Here is a 22,684-nt window from a genome sequence, read left to right as displayed (position 1 = left end):
ATGTAGGAAGTTTACCAGATTTCCTGCAAAGTTGCTGGAAGAAAACATTAGCTCAGCTGTAGGTTGGCAAGTTTCTTGTCACCTTAGGAATTTGCTGTTTACTTATACTCCCCTTGCACCCCCGCAAAAAGCTCACCTTGACTTGTATTCAAACTTTCTTGTAGCAATATTTAATTGCTAATATTTAATTCCAGATTCTCTTTGCCATAAACTTGCTTCTTCATCAGGTTGCCTCCATAAATCTTCTGTCTGTGGAACCACTTGCTGCTTGGAATCCTTACAATTAACACAAACCATTATGAGATGCTTCTTAATTAAGTGAATTTTAAAGTTGGTAGTGTTAAAGTTTAACATTTTAATGAAAACTTGCTCTTTCAAGTTCATTGTAAGATACGTGAAGTATTTTACCTCGGATAAGTACCTCAATGCAGCTTTATATGTTAGTGAAGGATGTTCTGAAAGGAAATGTTTTAGTTTCTGCCTGTTCATTTGGAGGTCCTAACAACACAAATTTTTGTAATAAGGTGTGTATGTTCTTTTTTCTTAATAGAGATTAATGGCTGAGTTGCTGGACTCTGAAATAGGATCAGAGATTTCTTTGTGCCTTTTTCATGATTATTTTGCATCCTAATTTTAGTTTCCAGCTGAACAGTCTGGAGTCCCATGCTGGTTCAGGTCACCCCATTGTCATTACTAGCCCTGCCTGTGGGCCGGTACAGTCTTTTGATGTCATTGTGAACTGTTTAAAGGAGATAAGTGGTACAAACCCCTTGAGAGGCAGGTGGATATCCTTCTAGCTGGTTATGTTCCCTGGTTTGCTTGGTTTTCCTGCAAAGGGTCAGCACAAGCTGGACAGGAGGGACAGAACCATGATACAAAGAGACACCAGTTCCTGGATGTGCCTCCTCAGTACTGCTAGTTAACCATCAGTCCTCTTTATTACTAAGCATGAAAGACTAATTGAGATGCAGCAACAACAAAAGTTCGTCAGGAATCCTTCCCTATGTTTTTGCTGCTCCAGACACTGGTTACTGGCTGACGCCAGTGAAAAGACTGACACATTCCTACTACTGTAGAGCTTTTTTATTGTGCTGGGAGTAAAAGTGCCTCTCATCCAATATCCTGCCTCCAGCTTTTGTTGCTCATCTGTTGTTTCTATGACGCACCTTCCCTCCTATCTGCAGGAGACATGACAGGAGCTGTAGTGGAAGTCCTGATCTGGACAGGGGACATTTATATCTGTCTAATCTTGCAAAAAAAAGTCTTTAAAATGATTCCATCTCCTTAGCATTTATGCTCAAATGCATTTTAGAAACAATAACTGGATTCCTTTGGTAGTCCTTGCATTTTCTACCATAATCTCATTTCTTAAAATATACTTACAATTCTAATTTTCATAGGAGCTCTCCTTGACTGACCTTTTTATTTCTATTGTCAGTAGGTTTGTAACTTCATTTCTGAACTTTTTAATGAATTCTTTATGATGCTTACAGGTAAATACTGGAAATACCTTTCTGGATGATAAAGTGATTCTAAGGTGTCTTTTCACACCTCTGTTCTATTGATTGTTTTAAAATTGAGCTGTGTGCAGACTTGTCTCTGCTTTCTAATGGTAAGTCTGCAGATTATATTAGGAGCCCTAGTAATTAGTCTCCTAAGTGATTTTAGGAATGAAAAAACATTTAATATGATGATTTCAGCCCATTGTGTAATCTGACACTTCCTGTATAATAATTAGATGCATCTTCTGGTCAAAATTTAAGGAACCTTCTGTTACGTTTTTTCTAAGCTATATCCTTTAATGAGGACAGAAAGTTCATGCCTTGGTTACTCAAGTGGATAAAGACTAGACTTGCCTGCTCTCTTTTCTCATATTTCATAGCTGTGGTGCACAGTGTAGAGCTTCTGCCTTCTCTGACAGATTTCCAGTTAATTGTTTTCATTTTCTTTTTCTCATGTCTTGTCAGTTACCAGCTCTATTAGTTAGGTAGTAATATACTTGCCTGCAGCAAGAATCTTTTATTTGGTGTGAGCAGTTTAACAGTGAGAGCATATTAGAAAATGTCATCTAAGTGTAAATGAAAGCATTCTCATAGAAAAGATTAAGGAAAGATTCCATTGCAGCTGTATTTGTTTTGCTAGGAAAGCTGTTCTTTGTTTTCAAATTTCTTTAATATTTAGCTATTAAAATAATTACATAACAAATACTGGTTATGTATTTTAGAGGTTTTTATACTTGACTAATACTTAATGTCTTGCTTCTGACTATGCCTTTTCAGAAGAACTTACTCTCCTATGTTCTAGTGTGTCTTAAATGGAAATCAGAGGAGGAAAGTCTGGAGAACGTTAGTGCATTCTAAGGCAACTAAAAGTAAATGAGTAATGTAAATAACACTAGAGACTCTAAAACATTATTTCTTTAAAGTGATATGATTTTTTCCCCTTATTTTGATCTGTTTCAGAATAGCCATTTTTACTCCTGGTGGTTTTTTTTCAGGAAGAACTTTGCTTTTGTGTGTGAATCCTTGCTGCATGACAGTCAGATAAACTAAGAAGGCTTTCCTAATTGCCTCCTCCTGTTCCCCAAAACCTCTTGCTGCACTCTTTCAGACTCAGAGTGGCAAAGCATATATTTTGATATTGAAATGATAATTGAAAGTATGTAACAAATGTGTCTTCTGAATTGAGATTTTTGCTTGAATCTTTTGAACCTGTAAGGTTTTGGGACACACAGTAGAGGAAGTAAGGTCTGAGTAGAAATCCAGAAAGGCTGTTTTAGACAGCAACATTGTGAACACATTTCTCAGGGTGAGAAAGCTGGCATGGAAGTTGCAGAATTACCGAGTCATTTTGGCTGGAGATCCACATGTTGAGATGGTCAAGGCCTAAGTGAGCATGGTTCTGGGTGGGTGGCCTGCTGTAGCTGCCCCTGCTTGAACAGAGGGTAGACTAGATCTTCAAATGTTTCTGGCAATCTAAGCAATTCTGTGTGATTTTGAACTAATACTCTAAATCCTTAGGTTTCCCTAAGAAATCTTGTGTTATTTATTGCGGGTTTGATAATAAATAATTTCAAGTATTGTATTAATGCCAGTTGAATAGCTGGTATCACCGGCTAGCTTGTGATAGGACTGTTGAGGTGTGCAAGCTTCCTTTTCTCTGTTTATTCCTGTAGTCATTAACTTGTGAGAAGAATGCAGCAGAAACAATAAATCTGTTGTCATGATGCCTCTTGTTCAAGACTTCCTACAAACAGGTGTTAACTTTCATGCCACCTCTATGTTATGCAACAGGTTTTAGTTTCACCTGTAAGAGGCAAGTGGTGTTGCTGGGGCTACCAGTGGTTCTAGCAGCATCTCAGGGCTGATGGTGTGCACTGAACATTAGTGAGAGCTGCTGGTCTGGCCAATGGTGTGGCTCTTTTGGATGCATGAGGAGTGTTTTTGGCTGGCATGTTTTGAACAAGATTCCTCTGCAGGTCCTGTGTAAAACCAGTCTTCATTAAGAGCTGAAAGGAGGTAAAAGGTAGCTTTTTTTACACAGCATATATTGGTTTTGGTTGTGCACATCTTTCTAACTGCTTTCCAGTAAAAACCACATATGGATGTTGCCATCTTTACTTCTCAAATTAGCTTCACTACATGATTATATCAAAGATACATCTTAACATACAGTCCCCAAGAAGCCTATGGGAAGATGGCCACACTGCAGTGGGGGAATGAGCATGGGCATTAGAAGTGACGTGCCCAAGGCATGGGGGTGGCTGGGGGTGCAGTAAGGCTCAGCCTCACTAGGCCAGGGCTGTAGCGCCCTTCCCCTCTCCTCTGGTGGCAGCCACTGCCTCATGTGGGTCCTCAGTGGATTTTGTTTGCAGCAAGTGGACACATTCCTGTGCTTTCCCATAAAGGACTTCCTCTTTTGTGTGTGCTGTCTCCATTACTTTAATTGTTATCACTTTAATCTCAATCACTTCAAATACTGACATGAAAGATGGGAGAGAAATATCCCTAATAGTGGGCTGGGTTTGAAAGTTCTCTGTCAAGTATACAAAGGGCTATTTGAATGCTTCTTTCCATGGTGCATTCTGGTTGGCATTGAAAATTGGTTGAATAAATTTTTAATGCTCTTTTTTTTTTTTCCCTGACATTTTTATTTGGGTTTTTTATTCTGTGCTGGTTGCTCAGTCAATAGGAGGAGGAGGCACTGGCATATCCTGGGAGGCTCTGCCGGGAACTGGGTTATCATGCTGAGAGGCTGCTGTGAGGGTTTACCTATTGCAACAAAGGATCTTCTCATGCCATTTTATTATTAAACAACATGTATTCCTTGCTTGAGCTTGTGAAGGCTCCCAGCGGTCCTGTCAGGCTAACCTTATTGCTGAAGATGATTTTGTGCTCTTAGTTTGGTAAGTCAGCCAGGCAGTGGGGCGTTGGCCGAAGCCTCTGCCATCCCACGATGAAGCCCTTCTACTGTGACACAAGCCAGAGACCGTAGCTGTGCTTCAGGAGTCACATGCATGCTTTTAGGTGACCCCATTTCTTCCTGGGCCTTGGCACTGGCCTGTGCTGGTGTGGGGCTGTCCGTATGGACCTGGTGGAGCTGCCCCAGGCTGGAAGATGTGGTGTCTCTGATGGTGCTTGGCTGTGCTCACTGTGCTCAAGTTGTATCTCAGCTGACTTCAGTCAAAATGTGGTTTTGGGTGGCTGCTGCCAATGTACTTCCCGTTATAACTACAAAAGAATCACTTTTACTTGTCAGTATTGGTTATTGTAAGGAAATAGGGATTTGGGTCACCAAAGCATGTGCTGCACCCAGATGTGTTCTTTATACACTGTGGAACTTTGTTTTTACAGTTTGTATGTGTTCCTTGTGGACATTTCTGTTTTGCACAAATGACTGATCTCACAGTTAGTAGGAAATACTACCAGTGTTAAGACAGAATAAAAAGCAGCTGTGGTTTAGCATCAGTCCTTGTTTCCTTATGGTGATAGAGTTTTTAGCATTGAATTATAGAATGTCTTGGATTAGAAGGAACCTTAAAGATCATCTAGTTCCAATTCCCCTGCTTGGTCAGGGATGCCACTCTCTAGATTAGGTTGCTCAGGGCCCAGCCAACCTGTCCTTGAAATAGCACATGGAATATTTTTAAACTAAGTCAAGAAACAATTTGTTCAATAACAGTAATGAAATTACACAATAATAATAATGCATGGCCTTGTTTTTGTTTTTGGCTGTGGAAACCATGCTAAAGGTCTTTATAAACAGAGTTTTGTGAACACCTGATGTCTTCAGTTAGTTATTTTGACTTTTGCGTGCTTACTTGGATCATAGCTTCTCTCTTTCAAAACTATAGTTATATCTATCCTTTTATTTACTCTCAGTATACGTGCAATGTGAATTAAGGAAAGTTATTCTTTGTATCATTACATCAAACCTCGAAATTCCAATACAGCCCCTAGCAACCATTTGCTCTGGGTGTGCTTCTAGAGTTTGTTAGTTGCATTTTCTTTGTTTTCATCCTTTGGAACTCAGAAATCAAATTTGTCCAGCTTATTCCATTTAAATCTGTGCAGATTTTGACTGGAATAGAGTTAAATTTTAAAGCTAAGTCTTAAGTTTAAATCCAAAATACAGCCCATACTGGCTGCTATGAAGAATATTAACTCTAACCCAGCTGAAACCAGCACATTCTCCACCCCTTATTCCATCTAGATGCAGTGCATTCTTCTTACCCATGAACCTCCTTCCCATCCTTTGATATAATACACAGATATCATTCCCATAGTCTATGGATCACCCCGTGAAATGTCTGTAAAGTGTCCATAAATGTCCATTGAGTTTCTTTAGTCCATGACTTTGGGCTCCATCTGTTAGGGTGGTCACTCAGGGCAGGAGTGGTTGGTGTTTTCTGTGGAGTTACAGGGCACCAAAGCCAGCTCAGTTTGGGTCACTGCTTGTCATGCCCACCCATGGTCAGCAACTCAGCCCCGTGCAGCCGCTTGCTCACTCCCTGCTGGTAGGATGGGGGAGGGAATTGGAAGAATAAAAGTGAAAAAACTCGTGGGTTGGGATAAAGACAGTTTAGTAGGTAAAGCAAAAGCCACACACACAAGCAAAGCAAAACAAGGAATTCATTCACCACTTCCCACGGGCAGGCAGGTTCAGCCATTTGCAGGAGAGCAGGGCTCCATCATGTGTTATGGCTACTGGGGAAGATAAACTCCACAACTCTGAGTGCCCCCCCTTTCCTCTTTTTTTCTCCCAGCTCTATATGCTGACCATGATACCATGTAGTCTGGAATATCCCTTGGATCAGTTGGGATCAGCTGTCTGGCTGTGTCCTTTCACAACTTGTGTAGCCCCAGCCTCCTTGCTGGTGGGGGAGGGTGAGAGGGAGAACAGGCCATGACTTTGTGTAAGGAGCATAGAAAACATCCCTGAATCATTAACACTGTTTCCAGCACAAATGTAAAATATGGCCCTATACTAGCTACTATGAAGAAAATTAACTGTCTCAGCCAAACCCAGCACAAAATAGTATTTTATGATGAAAAAGTGGTGTAGTATCTCTTTTGATTTTATAACTGTAACTGAATTTATTCTTGTAGGTGTAGCATCTATGACTGTGCCAGTGTACATCGCAGAAGTGGCTCCACCGCACTTACGAGGCAGATTAGTCACCATTAACAGTCTCTTCATCACTGGAGGGCAGTTTTTTGCGAGTGTCGTCGATGGAATCTTCAGCTACCTCGCGAAGGATGGATGGAGGTTTGTGAGCCTTCCTTGCTAAAAGCAAGCTGGTGTAGTCATGATTTGGTTGACAGCTATTATAATTCGTGTTGGTAAAACAGAATTTACAGAGGAAGTGGTAAAACTGTATACTAAAATGGATCTTCAGTAATTAAATCTTGCCAAAATAGATCCATACTGCTTTCACTTAAGCTTAATATTCACAGTATGCACAGCTTTTTGACTTAACTAAACTTTAACATGGAAGAGCAATAAATATGCGTCACAAGCTCGAATGATTGTCATGATGTTTATAAAGGTAGCTTGCCTTTTGCATTTAGAATAATCACATGCTGATTTTTCAAAAGGCAAATTTCCAGTAAGTAATACACTGTATGTGCAAAATAGAGGTGAATTTTGAATATTCTTAGTCTGAGCAGTGGTAATCTATCAGAACTGAAGGATATTGTAGCATAAATTTATAGTTAAAAGTTTGTTATAGAATAATAAAAATCTATTGTTTGGCCAGCACAAACCCAGTTCTCTCAGCCTCTTCTTTTATGTCACATGCTCCAGTTGTATGACCATCTTAGTGATCCGTTGTTGTTCCTGGTTTGCAGCTTTCTCTTACATTCGTAGTCTCAGTCTTCCAAGTGCAGCATGGTGTGTTGAGTAATGAAGAGCAATTGTTTCTGCAGCCTGCTGGCATGTGCTGCGTGGCTTTTGCTAAGGCAGTAATGCTGAGTTTCATGTATGTACCAACTACTGCTCTGCTGGATTGAGTTGGAGCGAAGTGAAGTCAAAATTTTCTGTGAAGAAACAGACTGTCACCTCAGTAATGAGGTATCCAAGTATTCTCAGCTGCAATCCTGGAGCTGTTAATTGGGGATGGTGTACTGTCCTCAGCTAGTTTATTGCAACCTAAGGCTGAGCAGGAAAGAGTACAGATGGTCTGTCACCTGGAAGGAGTCACCAGCAAATGCGTGGAGAGAAATCACAAATGTTTACTCCTGAGTCATTACATATAAGAAGGAACAGTACAGCAGTTATTGTATCTCTTACTAAGTGGCTAAGCACTGGAGTGCTGCAACAAACAATAAGGAACTTTAATTTTTCTTGGTTCTGCTTGTTCTTGGAAATGCTGAATATTAAATTAAAAATAAGCCAAAGAAAACAAATATTTAATGTGACCCTTATGTCAGGTTAGCTTTATAAACCCTGCTAATGCCATCTTAATAGTATTGCAGCAGTATGTCAGAGAAGGAGAAATGTTACAGCAGACTTATTAAATTTCATGCTGGATTTTTTCAGGTCTGCTAGACATCTGGCTTCAAACACAAAGTCTCGTAATCTGTATAGGAAAGAACAGTATTAGATTTCTGAAAGCTGGCTCACTGCATGAAATGTCTAAAATTGCCTGCTTTTACTCTAAATTGATTATATCAAAATGGCTTGTTCTGAAAAGTACAACTCTAGAACTTGCAGTGGATGGTCTCTCTCAATTAAACATTTTCTTTCTGGCCTGCTCCTTTTACTCATCTTTGACCAGAATTTTGTAGATTGGAAACTAACTTTAGTGAGGGAGCACTGTCTATACATTTCTTTCTTACCTTGCCTGTGATAAACAATCCAATAGAGTCCATAGAGTCCAGCTGGTAGCTTTAACAGGCTGGATCAAGCTTTCTGGAGCCTTGATTGATTTTGCCTCCTAAGATGATTGCAGGCACCCAACTGCTTAGTTCTGGAGGCTCTGCTGCATTTAAGTGACTGAAGGGCTTTGGAGGAGCAGAAATTTAAGTAATAGGAGTCTGAAGGACTAAATCTGCTTACTTAGATGCATTAAAACATACTTTTGTGTGCACTTTGACAGGATACAGCAGTTATTTTTAATGTCTATGAATTTGTTTTACTCTTCATTTGAAATAAGAAAGGCTTTCTAAATATCACTCCAGTGAAGATATCAAATCTACAATTTGGTGAGCTTCAATGGTCTATGTATTTTGTATACAGCTACCAAAATGTTTATGGAGAAGGAAAAGCGTAGGAAGAAATGAGGCTGTTAATGAATGAGAACATTAGTGAATTAGTGAACACTGTTAGATATGTTGACCAAAAATGACTCAACTAATAAGCCTTCCACAAACTTTGTGGTTTGAATTTATTTTCTTTCATATTCTTTTCTTTTTTAACTAATGATGAGCTATATAATTTTTAAGGTGTTACCAAAAAAAAAAAAAAAAAAGGAGAGCTGCTCATCGAGCTCTTTCTAGAGTAAGATTTGCTTGTATCACCTTTGGAAATTTTGGCTGGTGTTAAGAACCTGAGGGCTTAGCTTGGGGGTGGGAAAACTGGTGTGCATGCACATTGTCTGGGATGGCCATCCTCTTTGCATTGCCTTTTGGGTATTCTTTTTACCATTCTCTAGTTTTCTGCCTGTTATACTGCCCATGTTTTCCTTTGTTAAATCCACCACTGCCTCTAAGAAAGTATTTTTCCATTTTTACTCAAAATGCATTTGGACTTGACAAATACATTTGATTCATTGCCCTAACATAAGGTTTTCAGTAATGGTTGTTCTGTCCTTCCTACTCAATTAGCAATCTCATGCATGCTTTATAAAAAGATCCAGGTGAGAGACTGCAGAATCACCTGTGAAAGCATGCATCCTGGGGTGTGGAGAGAGGAGCTAGAGGAGAGATTAGCAAATCTCCTTCATCTCCTGACTGATGTCACGGTGTGAATCTGTTTATGAATACAGGCTACCTCAGTATTCAGAGGTACTGGTTTCTGGAGGTGTTTTAATGATTATACCCACTGATGTGAAACCCATGGTAACAGCAATAATGTACAGGTGGCACCAGCACTGTTTAAAGTCTTTAATGAAAGGGAAAAGAATCTTGGTGAAGTGTAAATGGGAAAAGGTCAGATTTAAAAAGCAGAAGAAAATTATACATTGTTCTGCAATTCTTTTTATCCTTTTATTGTTTTATTGAAGAAATATAAAAATGTTATATGTATAGACCAGAGCCACCCATGAAAATTGGTGGTGTGCTTGTCTTCCACAGCCTTTTCCCCCACTTTGGATGGAGCAAATAGCCCTTTCTGGGTGTTGCCACAGGTGTCAGTGCTGATCTTTGGAAGCATAAATGTGCGTTTACCAGTGGTAATTCTCTGTTGAGTAGAGAACTAGCCGTAATGCTGTAAATAGTTACCCTTGGGCATCAAAATACTTTTGATTTAAAACCTAACACTGCATCTGGCTGAAGATTTAAAAGCAGACTCTCTAAATGATCTGGTGTAAATTGCTGTGCTGGTGAAATGAACTTTTTGCAGTGTTTCTGCTTATAGTCAGAAATCTTCAAAAGTAAAACTGGCACATGTGTCTGTGTACATGTACTACTGACTAAATTATGCATTTTTCTCTGGCTATTTTTTTGTTTGTTTTTAGTATGTCAGTGAAACAATTAGCAGGATTTCAATCTCATTTTTGACTTCAACAGTACCCAGTTTTCTCCATGCATTTGCTTTTTCTTTCTGTTGATTATTGTCACTGAAGGGCTTATCAGTTTCCAAACTAGTAGAATATTTCAGGATTTTTATTTAGTCTAACTTAGTGTCATCAGGACCAGGGGCAGTAGAGTCAGTGGTGGCAGAACAGTCAACATGTCCTTGAGATTTCCTGAAAATGAAGGAAAGGGTCATGTTTTCTAAAATACCTGCAGAATATGATTCTTGCCCCCTTAACTTACAGTGAGAAAGAATTCGAGGAGTGGAAGATTTCATCTGTAAATAGAGTTCGAATAGGTGCAAGTGAATCTTCTCATAGTGTGGTTTTGTAGGCAAATATTAGGTATTTATCTATTTGCTTATTTATTTCCAGGTACATGCTGGGCCTGTCGGCTGTACCAGCAGTCATACAGTTTCTTGGGTTCCTGTTTCTTCCTGAAAGTCCCCGCTGGCTCATTCAGAAAGGCCAGACTCAGAGAGCAAGGAGAATTCTGTCTCAAATGCGTGGCAACCAGGCGATTGATGAGGAGTACGACAGTATCAAAAACAACATTGAAGAAGAAGAAAAAGAAGTTGGAGCAGGTATGCTGAGTACTAGTTGGCCACTCTGTCAATGAGGAGATAAAAATCAGAAGAAATGTTGAAGCTGTAGCCTCTGGGAACTTGATGTTTTGCTTTTTCTTGTCTGTTTTGCTCTTTGAAGTATTTCATGTACTGGTAGCTTTAAAAATGAAGATATTTCTATGATTCTGCACTTTTAAATTAGGTTCTGATTTCTTAAGTGAGGGAAAAGTAAAGTTGTGTAGGATTCTAAGTTTATACCACCTATGCTTGTGTGAGAATTGATTTCAGAAAATTGATCTATTTAAGAATGGACATCTCCAAGAGTGGAAATAATAAAGTTTGGTTTCTTTCATCAGTGGAAAAGGCCAAACTGACACCAGAGAGGTCCGAAGGCCTCAATTATCCAGAGGCCCCTTCCCAGCAAACTGCATTCTAGACAAGAAGCCTTTGGAAAGCTGTACAAAACTAGGCCTGTCATACAGAGATTCTTTTTCTGTAAAAGCAGCTTCTGAAAGTCCTTTTGATCTGCCCTCAAGAGAATAAGGCACCTAAATCAAATCCTTTTTTTCACTCTCTTGAATCTTTATGCCATATTTGCTCAAAACTTTGTGTTCATGTATGTACTTATAAAATAAGATTACCTTTCGATTGACTTTCTGTACTCTGAATATTTTTTCTTTGCTTTCTGCTGGAAATGTAAACCTGGGAATGTCAAGTAAGGCTCTTACTTAAGAGTTATCATTGATAGGAAAATACTGTAACTTCTCAGAGCTGGTGGAAAGAAAAATGGATGTTACTTTACATTTGTGTAAATTGAGATTCAGCATCTTATAATATCTATTCTCACTGCCTCACTGAGTTTGCCTTTGAACCTTACAATAAATAATTATGTGTCTAGAAAAAGTTATTTGACATATAGTTGAAGGATTTTCTAAATATTCATCACTAGTGTGAACCAGGGCTGGGGATTTTTCCTCACGTTATGTTTTTGAGGCTTTGGATACTTTTTTTTCCCAGTTCTTTGGGGTTGGGAAATGAAGTTCACTGAAGCTAATTTCTTAAAAAGATGAAGTGGATATTCATAGAATAGCTTGGGCTTAATAGTCATGTACTGAGGTTCTTCATTGTAATTAGGGATTGGGCTATTCAGTTCTGTGGAAAACCACTTAATGTCTAGTATTAAAGTTTAACGCTTTGTAGAAATAAAAGGAACAGGCCTACTCAGTCCCTTGTTTTCCATCACTGGACCATAAGGTATGACCTTGCTTGTCACTCTTAAATCTTTTGTCATGATGCTTTTTCACAGTTGTGAATCACATGTGGTGGTGTAGGTGCAGTAGGACTGCTCCACTGTTAAATCAGTCCTCTATACATTTGTAACTTGGACTGGGGCACTAATTACAATTGCCGTCAGGGATATGCAGGTCTTTTCGTTTCCCCCACACACTTCCCCAAAAACTTACTGTATTCTTGGAGTTTAGTTAAATCAAGCACATTCCTAGGAGAAATCTTGGTTACAGAGAATCAGTGTTTTCCTCTCAGGTAATCTACAGATTCAGAGTTGTCACCCAAGGGCATTAAAAAAATGAGGGTAGTTACAAGTATATGCTGTCCCATTTGTTATAAATGCCTAGCAGACAGGCATTAGACAGCTATGGTCACTTTTTATTTTGATTATAATTGTACTTCATCTCATTTAACTCAAGATCTTCATTGTTATAAAGAGGTATGTTGTGTCAGCATCAAGACATAGGTTGCTTTTGTTACCTTTCGATGACTTACAGGCAGTATTTGCAGGTGGTGTTAAATTGTAATTGCTTTCATTTTTTGAGGAGTTGTCTGGATCCCCAGTATTGGATTTTGCTTGTGTAGTGCAAAAGCAACTTTCTGTTCATGGTTTCATTGGCAGGTTTTCAGGTATTGACAACTTAAGTGTGTGCTTCTGCAAAGGCTTTGCATTTTTATTTTTTTGCAATGGGTATATTAGTTGTGGGGGTTTTTTGTTTGTTTGGGGTTTTTTATATATACTACTGTAAAACTTCTTTTATTAATTTCTCCTATTTGTGGTAGACAGTGTTTTAAAATGCTAGTAAATAGCAATGACAAATGACTGTAATTCCTATCAGACATTTTGAACCTCATTCCAGTTTCACAAAAAACTTTAGTAAACCTAAACTGACAGTATGTGTACATGACATTCAAGGAAAGATGACTTTGCAGATTGAAAATCATCTGGCTTACTTTTAGGTAGAATTGCCTTTTCCTTTCCTGTCTTTTTATTTCTTGAAAAAGGGCAGATGCTGTTTTTCATTGACTGGTACACGAGCATCTTTGCCAGTTCCTTAGGGCATCACTTTCTAAGTGAAACTAAGGCTGTGTTTGACTCCTTCTCTGCAAGGGAGTAACACAATGTAGCCATAACACATTCTCCAGTCCCACACTAAAAAACTGTAATGCCTTTTGTAACTGTTTCATCAGCTGTTCTCATAATGGAAGAATGAATCATAGGGAAACTTCATCTGTATTGTTTAAGCTACTTTAAAGTTTGTTTTTTATGTGTGTCATAAAACTGGAGAACTTAATTGCGTTTTTCACATGGTCATCAAGCAGCTTCTGTCTTCAAAATGGCAAAAAATGCCTTCAGCAAGAAACTTCTGCTTCAGAAGTCTTCTGTACAGTTATGGGATACCTATTAAGTGAATGATTCACATTTCTGTATCCTTTCCAATATATTCAGTCAAATTAGTGCTGCTGATATTGCTTAGCACCTTATATTTTAGCATTTTGAGATTGGCATCAGGAAAATAATGTACCTTTTTGACAAATACTTTCCTCATGACTGGTTATGCAAATGACATTTTTCTGGCAGTCATGGATACTGCTTTTGCATGCTGTGTTCTGTACTTGCAGTGTGACTTCTGGTGCTGTAACCATGCAGTTTGAGAAGTGGAGGGGAGGGCACTGTATTCTGCAGTAACATTGCAAGACAAGTCAAATCTTGGTCAAGTCCAGGTAATCATCATCTGTTGACATCATCCCACTCTCAGATGCTGTAGCACAAAATCAAGCTGTTGATAGGAAAATTGGAATGAGGAAGATTTTAGAAAGTGTTCCCCAAGAGTTGTGCAAAGAGTAATTTATAGGCGCAGAGTGGCCTTCCCCTTCAAATATGCTGTGGATCTCACAGATTCCCTAGAGCTTAGCTTAGGTTCTGAAGCCTTATGGAGAGAAAAGGGAGAGAGCGGTCTGAAGGGGTTTGCAGTTGAGAGGAGGATCAAAGACATTGCTGGGAGAGCATTCTGGCACAACTCTTCCTGGCAAAACAAGTCTGACTCACACTGCTGCTGAATTGTAGTTTTTAGTACAGTTAAGGCAGAGGTTCTGTACTGCACCTTAGTTAAAAATAGGCAATCAAGTCATAGCAATGCAGGTAAGTGCTGGCACAGGGGCTTAATCACAGAATCATGGAATGGTTAGGGCTGTAAAGGACCTTAAAGATCATCTAATTACAATCCCCCTGCCAAGGGCAGGAAACCACCTTCTACACCAGGTTACTCAGAGCCTTATCTAGCCCAGTCTTGAACACCTTCAGGGATGGGGAATCCAAAACCTCTCTGGGCAACCTGATCCGGTGCCTCACCATCCTCACAGTAAAGAATTTCCTCTTAATATCTAATCTAAACTTACACTCCTTCATTTTAGGGCCATTCCCCCTGTCCTGTCCCTCCATGCCGTTGTAAAAAGTCCCTCTCCAGCCTTCTTGTAAGCCCCCTCTGCATACTGGAAGGCTGCTCTTAGAGCTCTCTGGAGCCTTCTCCAGGCTGAACAGCCCCAACTCTCTCATTCTGTGTTTGTAGGAGAGATGCACCAGCTGTGTGATCAACTTATTGGCCCTTCTCTGGATTTATTCCAGGTCCACATCTGTCTTGTGCTGGGGGCCCCAGAGCTGGATGTGGTACTCCAGGTGGGGGTCTCGTGAGAGCAGAGTAGATCGGGAGAATCACCTCCCATGACCTGCTGGTCACATCTCTTTGACGCAGCCCAAGATGTGGTTGGCTTTCTGGGCTGCCAGCACGCACTGGTGGTTTATGTCCAGCTTTTTGTCCACCAGCACCCTGAAGTCCTCTTCAGGGCTGCTTTTGGTCCATTCTTCATCCTGTATTTGTGCTTGAGATTGCCATGGCCCTGCTGTAGCACTTTGCACTTGGCCTTGTTGAACTTCATGAGGCTCTCACACACTCACCTCTCAAGCTTGTCAGGATCCCTCTGGATGATATTCCTTCCCTCCAGTGTGTCAACTGCACCACACAGCTTGATCAGCAAACTTGCTGAGGGTGCACTTGATCCCACTGTCCATGTTGCTCACAAAGGTGTCACCATACTGACCCCTGATGATTGTCACTCGTTACTTCTCTCCACTTGGATGCTGAGACTGCAAGTCTTTGAGTGTGACCATCCAGCCAATTTTTTATCCACTGAGTGGTCCATCCATCAAATCCACATCTCTCCAGTTTTGGAACAAGGATGTCATGCCGGACAATGTCAAATGCTTTATACAAGTCTAGGTGGTTGATATCTGTTGCCCTTCCCTTATCCACCACTGCTGTAACCCCATCGTAGAAGGCCACAAAATTTGTCAGGCCATGGGTATAGATGAAGAATCCTGTGCTCCTAAGCAAATTAAAGTGTGGGATTTGTGATGTTAGTTGTGGAGCGAGCACTTGGGAGTGAATTTAATGTGGTAGTTTGTGCGTAAAAATAAAGCTGTCTAGCACACCTTTTGTAAAAGTTTTACTGGCTGCCAATATAGTACTCATTTCTGACTGGAAAGAAATCATTATAGCATCCAATGGAGACATGTAAAACAGATTGTTAATTTTCCATATGCCTGACAGTACTACAATGTTCAATGCAGATTGGAGAAAAGCATCATTTTATACTGTCTTTCTGGGTGAAAAGTGTCTGCAAACTGCATGCCTTTTCCTCACACTCTTCTGTGTAGCTGTACTCAGGATGTGCCAGGATGCATGGATGGTATTTCACACAAAATCAGAAGTGATGTGTTTGGGACTAACTTAGCATCTTGATGAAATGAACGTCATTTGCATTAAGACTAGACATTTATTTTTGTGTAGATGAAGGACGTGTAACTATGAATGGTAATTAGGAGAGCAGTGTAATCTCCCCCAGCTCTATTTATCCCACATTTCTCTAATTTATGAATTAGGGTTGAGATTCTTGTCCTTATCTGTTATGCATGTGGACCTTTGCCTTTTGTTATCTGTTGTTATCCATGTATGTGTGTCAGTCTGATCGTGAAGATGTCTTCTTTGCACGTGTTGTACGTACTAATTTTGCCATGTAACTACTGGGTCTCGGTGGTGCATGGAACCGCACTGCTTCTGTGAAATTCAGTGAGACATTTCTAAAATTGATCATTACAATGTAATATTGTTTCACCTTGCATTCTGCATCTGTACCAGAATGGTATGTGGTGGGCACTGCTTCTAGATTACACATTTTCCTGTGTTTTCATTATTTCAGTGCGCTTTTTTGTAATAGCCAAGCTTTTTTTGTGACACCAGGAAAGATGCCACTCTTTCAAGTGTTGTAGGCTTGACTCACGTAACTTTGTTTGCTGTATTTCTTATTGCATCAGTGAGTCAGTCTCCATTTTAATGTTTTGTATTTCCCTGTTGGAGATAAATGTGTTATGACAGAAAGGTAAAACCACCTCATTGCTATTAGGTTTCAGCTTGCAATTTTATCCATTTAACTTAAAGAGAGAGTTAAAATACAACATGATCAGGCAGGAGATCTGGACCCTTAGTCTTTCCTGGTTCCAGTATTTCTAGTTCTTGTACCTTTTCTTCTTAAGTAGTATTTTAACTTGTTAGTATTCCTGGCTATGGCTTTGGCTGGAACCATTTGATATGCATCTTTCTAGGGGGATATTTAGAAGCTTGCACTGTTTTCATTCTTAATCATGATTCTCTCCTTGCTTCTGGGAGTCCTTTTTATCCCAAGGCCTTTGCCCGACATGCTTGATGTTGAAAAAGAGATGGTCATGCTTATTATTATTGGATATCAGCTGGAATCTTTAATGAAACGTGGTAATACTGTGATGCTCTGGTAGGACTGTGCAGATCTCTGAATAGTTCCACTTCCAGACACTAAAAACCTTATTTGAAGTTAATTTTTCTTTTATGATAATTAGTGGCTTTTGTTATCTGTAACCATGAAATTAGGTGGAAGACTTTGGGGCAAAAGGAAACAAAGGATTTACGTTAAGGATTTGTTGAAGAAGTCCCCAAATACAATATGGGTGGTAGACATGTCAGCCTGAAATTCTTGCTTCTGGCAAACCGAATGCCAGGCTCAGTTCCAAGTGGGTTTTGCCTTTAGGTTTTGTGGGACACTTGGCTGATGCAAGAGGTACCTGAGAGGAATGTCTTCGTTTCATTCTTGTACTTTAACCATTTTTTATATAGAAGTGTTACTTTGTTCCCTTAAGAACATAAATTATTTCTGTATATGTCTCCATGGGAATTTGTTTTGAGTTGAACCCATAAAAAAGGCACTCCTGGATAATTAAAATTCATACAGTGTAAGCAAATGAAACATGGAGACAAAGTATGCTAACTATATTTAGTGTGCAATCAGATAGCAAGAAAAAGCTTTCTACAGAACTTGGCAAGGAGTATTGAAAGTATGGATTACTATATGAAACTATTAATAGAGAGAGATAAAATTTTTGGTTCTCTTTCATCCTTAAAGTCTTTTAAAAGGGTAACTTATTCTTGCAGATATGACCTTTGAGACATACAGTTTATAAAAAACATTATTGTTTTTTGCCTTGTCCAGAAATATGACTGCTATATTTTAAAAATAATAGGTTGTTTCTGGTATCTCGGAGCTCTGCTTATACTTTAAGGATCCTGCTGTTAGTGTGTTTACCTGGCAGGGTGTTTCAAGTTGGTCTTGCTTCAGTGGCTTCTAACCAAAACCAATCCCTTAATCTTTCACCTTGGTTTTCAATATACTGACAGAAAGTGAATGTTTATCTGGAAATGGTGGTTAATGGCCAGTCTGAAGATCACAGATCAGTTGTGTGCTTTGCCTGAATTCCAGACAGATTTCTTGTATGGTAGTCCTGAAGGACAGGAAAAGTAAAACTTGGTAAAACTTCCTCTAGGTATAGGGAAGCACTGAAAGGCAGGACACTTCGGTTTAGTTTTGTTTCTTTGCCCCACTTCATATCCACCATGAAATTTCTGGAAGTACACTTAGCTTTTTATTGACAGTATTCATAAGCATTTTATTAGTTCACAGCTTCTGAAGCCTACAAAAAAATTCAAATTACAAGTCTGTAAAATAAAATTTAAAATACTTCATCTCTTATCAGTTCAACAACAGATTTGAGCATAATGAATTTGCTTTAAGCCAAATGACATTCACAGATTGAACCCAAATTTGCTGATGTTTGTATAGTTCAGAACTGCTACTCTTCTGAGGTTGCTTGTGGGACTACATGTCTGGAAACACTATTGGAATGCATCACTGAATATTCAGCTGCTCCCCATGCTTTGTTTAGGAACAGGTATCTGTTTTGTGAACAAAATTAGGTTTCAGGGTGAAAAAGTGTTAGAAGAGTAAGACTACTAATTGACATCCTTCTGTGAGAGAGAATTTCTTCTAAATCAAAAACTGTCTAAAGAAGAGGCTGGGAATAAAGGATAGTGTGTTTTGTTTCAGTCATGTCCCAGGAAATAGGAATTTGCAACTTGTGCTAGAAAAACAAATCCCTATGCTTCCTCCCCCTCCCCTCTGGACAATTTAAAATGGAATAGTTTATTTTTCTTTCATAATATGAGCAGCCAGAATTAGACGGTTTTGGCTGGCTCTCAGGTGTTATAATTATCTCTGTGTCATGGTTTAGCATAGTTTGGGTTTTTGGTTAAAGAGGGCTCCATCAGCCACGGAAGTGATTCTTTTGCAAAGAGGTGCTTACAGCTTCCTCTAGACCCAACAGAACCAATCAACCGGCTAGTTTGAACATTGGCAACTTTTTAAAGCCACTTAAGAAGCTCGACACGCCTCTGTGATCCACATTTGAGAATGAACAAAGCCCAGGAAAGCTCTCTTGCTGCTGGCTTTCGGACAGGTAACTGGGGGCTCACGGCGTGGCTCAGCGGGGCCAGGCCGAGCCCTGCTCGGGTCGGCCGCGGCGCGGCTTGGCTGAGATCTCAGCCGCTTCTGCTTCACTGGACACCCGGCACAGCCCCCTCTGTGCGGGCCGGGCCGGCCGGGACACAGCCACCCCGGAGCCGTGCAGCCCTGCTCCAGCCGCGGCCCTGCTCCGTGCGGGCCGGCCGGGACACAGCCACCCCGGAGCCGTGCAGCCCTGCTCCAGCCGCGGCCCCGCTCCGTGCGGGCCGGGCCGGCCGGGACACAGCCACCCCGGAGCCGTGCAGCCCTGCTCCAGCCGCGGCCCCGCTCCGTGCGGGCCGGGCCGGCCGGGACACAGCCACCCCGGGAGCCGTGCAGCCCTGCTCCAGCCGCGGCCCTGCTCCGTGCGGGCCGGGCCGGCCGGGACACAGCCACCCCGGAGCCGTGCAGCCCTGTTCCACCCGCGGCCCTGCTCCACCCGCAGCCCTGCTCCACCCGCGGCCCTGCTCCACCCGCGGCCCTGCTCCGCGCAGGCCGGCCCCCCCAGCCCCCCAGCCCTGCTCCATGCAGGCGGCCCCCTCCAGTGGAGCCAAAATTCATCTGCGGCTGCCGCCCGGCGAAGATGAGGTGATCAACAGTGAGAGGCGAATTCCAGCTGCGGGGCCCAGGTGAGATCAAGCCTTCTAGTGTTGTAAGTTCCCTCCAGAACAAATGAAGCCTGCAGACGTCAATCCTCTCCTGAGTCAGAGGAAAGGTGGAGGCAAGTGAAGAAAACACCATAAAGACACTAAAGTTAATGAAGAAGGAAGAGCTGAGACCCTGAGGGAGGAGAAAGAGGAGATGCTTCAAGCCTAGAAGCTGAAATTCTGTTGTAAAGCTATGGTGGTGATGGACTATGATACATCAGAGTACCCGTTGTAATTTCATGAAAGCATGGGGGGGTGGAGCATTCAAACTCCCAATTGTGAGCGAAAGTACCTGTGCTGAAATAAGCACATGTTGAAGTAGCTGTGATTTGATGAGAAGCTTGAACAGAGAGAGATGAAAGTGATGAGGACCCTTGCTCCCAGGGCAGGAGGAGGGCCTCTGTTCTTGGAGCTGAAGATACTCCCAGAGATAGGTGAAGAGAACCTTTGTTTCTGAGCAGCTCAACCTTAAAATGGTACCCCAGTAGCTCAAGATTGGACCCTCGAAAACAGTTGTGGGGAAAGCTGTAAGTCAAGGGAAGGGACTTTCACATGCGAGCAGAGAACCATCCTGGGCAGCTGTCTCGCTGTGACATTGAATCCATGAGAGAACTGTTTCTTGTGGAGATGTCTCCATGGCATGAGCAAGAGAGACTCGTCTCCCTAAGTGAACTGAAAAAGATTATTACAGAGGTGGTAAACTGACTGGGAATCTCAAGGATTGTCTTTTTAGGTTGTCAGTGGGAGAAGGGAGAAAGGTGGGGGGAAGAGAAGTATTCTGAAGGTTTAGTCTGACTTTTTTTCCTTCTTTTAGGTCTGTTAATAAACTTCTTTATATTCTTTTAAGTATATATAGGCTGCTTTGCTTTCTCCTAATTCTTATCTCACAGAAGGAAAATAAGTTAAGTAATGGATGTTTTAAACCAAACCACTACACTCTGTTTCTTGTTTATTGTCTCTTAGGGATAGCTACAGAAATTCAAATTTATAGAAAAATACCTATTTCTTTTAACACAAAACCTACTTGTTTTTGGACTTAAATTATTCTAACTGCGTTGACCTAGATGAGTTGCTAGAAGCTAATGGCTTTTGGCCCCAATTTCCGTGTCTTCTCAGAGCTCAGTTCAGTGCTGGAAAGTGATAAGCTAGACATATTTCTTGGATTTTTGAGAATTAGTGCTTAGTTGTATGACTTGGCCTGTTATTAAAAGTCTTCTATATAATAGTATAAACTTTAAACAACATTCGTTACATTTGCAATAGTTCCTTCTCAGTCAGGGGAAAACCCCAAAAATAGTGCGGCGTGTGATGAGATTTTGGGAAAGCTGGACAAAAGATTCCTGCAAAAGTGAAATTGAAGGGCTTGGGGGGAATATTCTTGGTCAACAAAAAGAAAAATGGATGTGTATAACATGATTAATAGTAAAAGAAACAGAAAAAATTAAAAGCAGTGTGCTGAAGGGCAGCTTGGGTGTGAGTTGGGGTGCCAGCAGTGTGGTAGCTCGGTTGTGTTTAGAAACGGGAAACATGGTTTTGAATTTCCTGTGTACTCTTGTGAGAGAGGTGGGCACACACTGCCTTCACAGCACATTTGTGCTTTGGGACTTGGGGTTTTTTTGACATGGTTACACTGATGTACTTGTTTCTCATCTGAAATTGTAGATCTACTTTTTCTATTTATGTATATCTTTCTTAAGGAGTAATAAAATTATGGTGCCTCTAGAGCTGCAAATGGTATTCAAGAGCTCAGTTAATTAGAAAAGGGAGGAAGGAAAAAAAAAAGGCCTAGTTCTTCATCATTTCTCTGCTGAATCCAGCATCTGCACTGGATACACAATTCTAAGTCGAATTCTCCCACTTGAGTCTCCTGTTTGCATGCAGCAGGGATTCAGACAAATTATACAGTGATGTGTGAAAATGTTAATGGATATGGGGGAATTTTTTTTATAGACTGCTGAGGAATATTTTTAACACTTTGCTAAGCTTAGTAATATGGTTCTTTGAGTTAGCTCTTAGAGTAGGTTCTGTGGAAAAGTTGGAGATAATGTTGCAGCTTCTTTGCTCTCAGACCTTGTGAAGATGAGTAGAAACTCTAAAATGGATTTAGGATTTTTAATAACAATATTTATATGTAGATGCTGAAGACAGGTAGCTGGGCAGTCTTTATCTATTGGTCCCACTTTAGCCTTTTCAGTATAATCATTAAAATTAAAAAAAGATTTTTAGATAACGCTGTTTTGCAGTGTTGTATGACCTGCATCAGTGCAGAGCTGACTCTTCCTCTGTAGCCTTTTATGTGACAGGCTTTGCACAAGGGTAGGGCTTGGTCCATCTAGCAGATGTTAATGATTCTTCAATAGCAGTAGTTTTGCTTTGATTCAGTAGTCAGGTGAGCACAGTGTTTATACAGCCTGTTTAAATTGAAGTATTTTGTTAATAGGAAGAAACCATTAGAGAGAGAAAAGGGTTATAAACAGTGTTTGCACTTATTCCTTTTACATAAGGCCATGTTCTGCTTCTGCAATATAATAAGGCTTTGTTCTTTCTGGAGACCTTCGTCAAGGTATTGTCTGCCTGATTTTTGTCCATCCTTATCTTTTCTCTTGTCTTTTAAAATAACAGCATTGGGTGTTTTTTTGCTCTCTCTCTCCTGCTTTCCAGACACTTTGTTCTTCTAGTGAACCTGAAGGGTTTGGTTTAGAATAAGCAGCCATCTTTGCACACTGCCTGATAGTTAATCTAAAGTATTCATGCACTGAACATTGCAGCAAATCTTGTCAAGCAATGTGACATCTACCATAACTGGCCTGCTGCTATACGTGGATTGCATTTTGTTTGACTGAAGATGAATTTGGAAAAAAACAAACAAAAGCTTTAATGTAGTTTGTTGCTGCGTATGTTGCTGCTGTGATCTCCCAACTACCCATCTTCTTTTCCACAAATATTCTTGAGCTTTCCCTATGTTAAGAAAGCAAATTGTTGAGATTTCTTCCTTTGGAAAAAAAATGAAAAATGGTATGGTACTTCCA

General features: G+C 40.5%; 1 protein-coding gene across 1 annotated transcript in view; it reads left to right on the top strand.

Moving 5' to 3' along the window:
• The window catches only part of SLC2A13 (solute carrier family 2 member 13), a 150,399-nt gene that overhangs the window by 22,325 nt on the left and 105,390 nt on the right, over positions 1–22,684 (top strand). The window contains exons 2-3 of the mRNA XM_032105536.1: positions 6,609–6,768; positions 10,610–10,818. Coding sequence (XP_031961427.1) covers positions 6,609–6,768; positions 10,610–10,818 — 369 coding nt within the window. The remainder of the gene's footprint in view (positions 1–6,608; positions 6,769–10,609; positions 10,819–22,684) is intronic.

This window comes from Corvus moneduloides, chromosome 4 (assembly GCF_009650955.1).
Source record: "Corvus moneduloides isolate bCorMon1 chromosome 4, bCorMon1.pri, whole genome shotgun sequence".
NCBI lineage: Eukaryota > Metazoa > Chordata > Aves > Passeriformes > Corvidae > Corvus > Corvus moneduloides.
The sequence above is the reverse complement of the archived record's forward strand: the minus strand, read 5'-3'. Positions and strand labels throughout refer to the sequence as shown.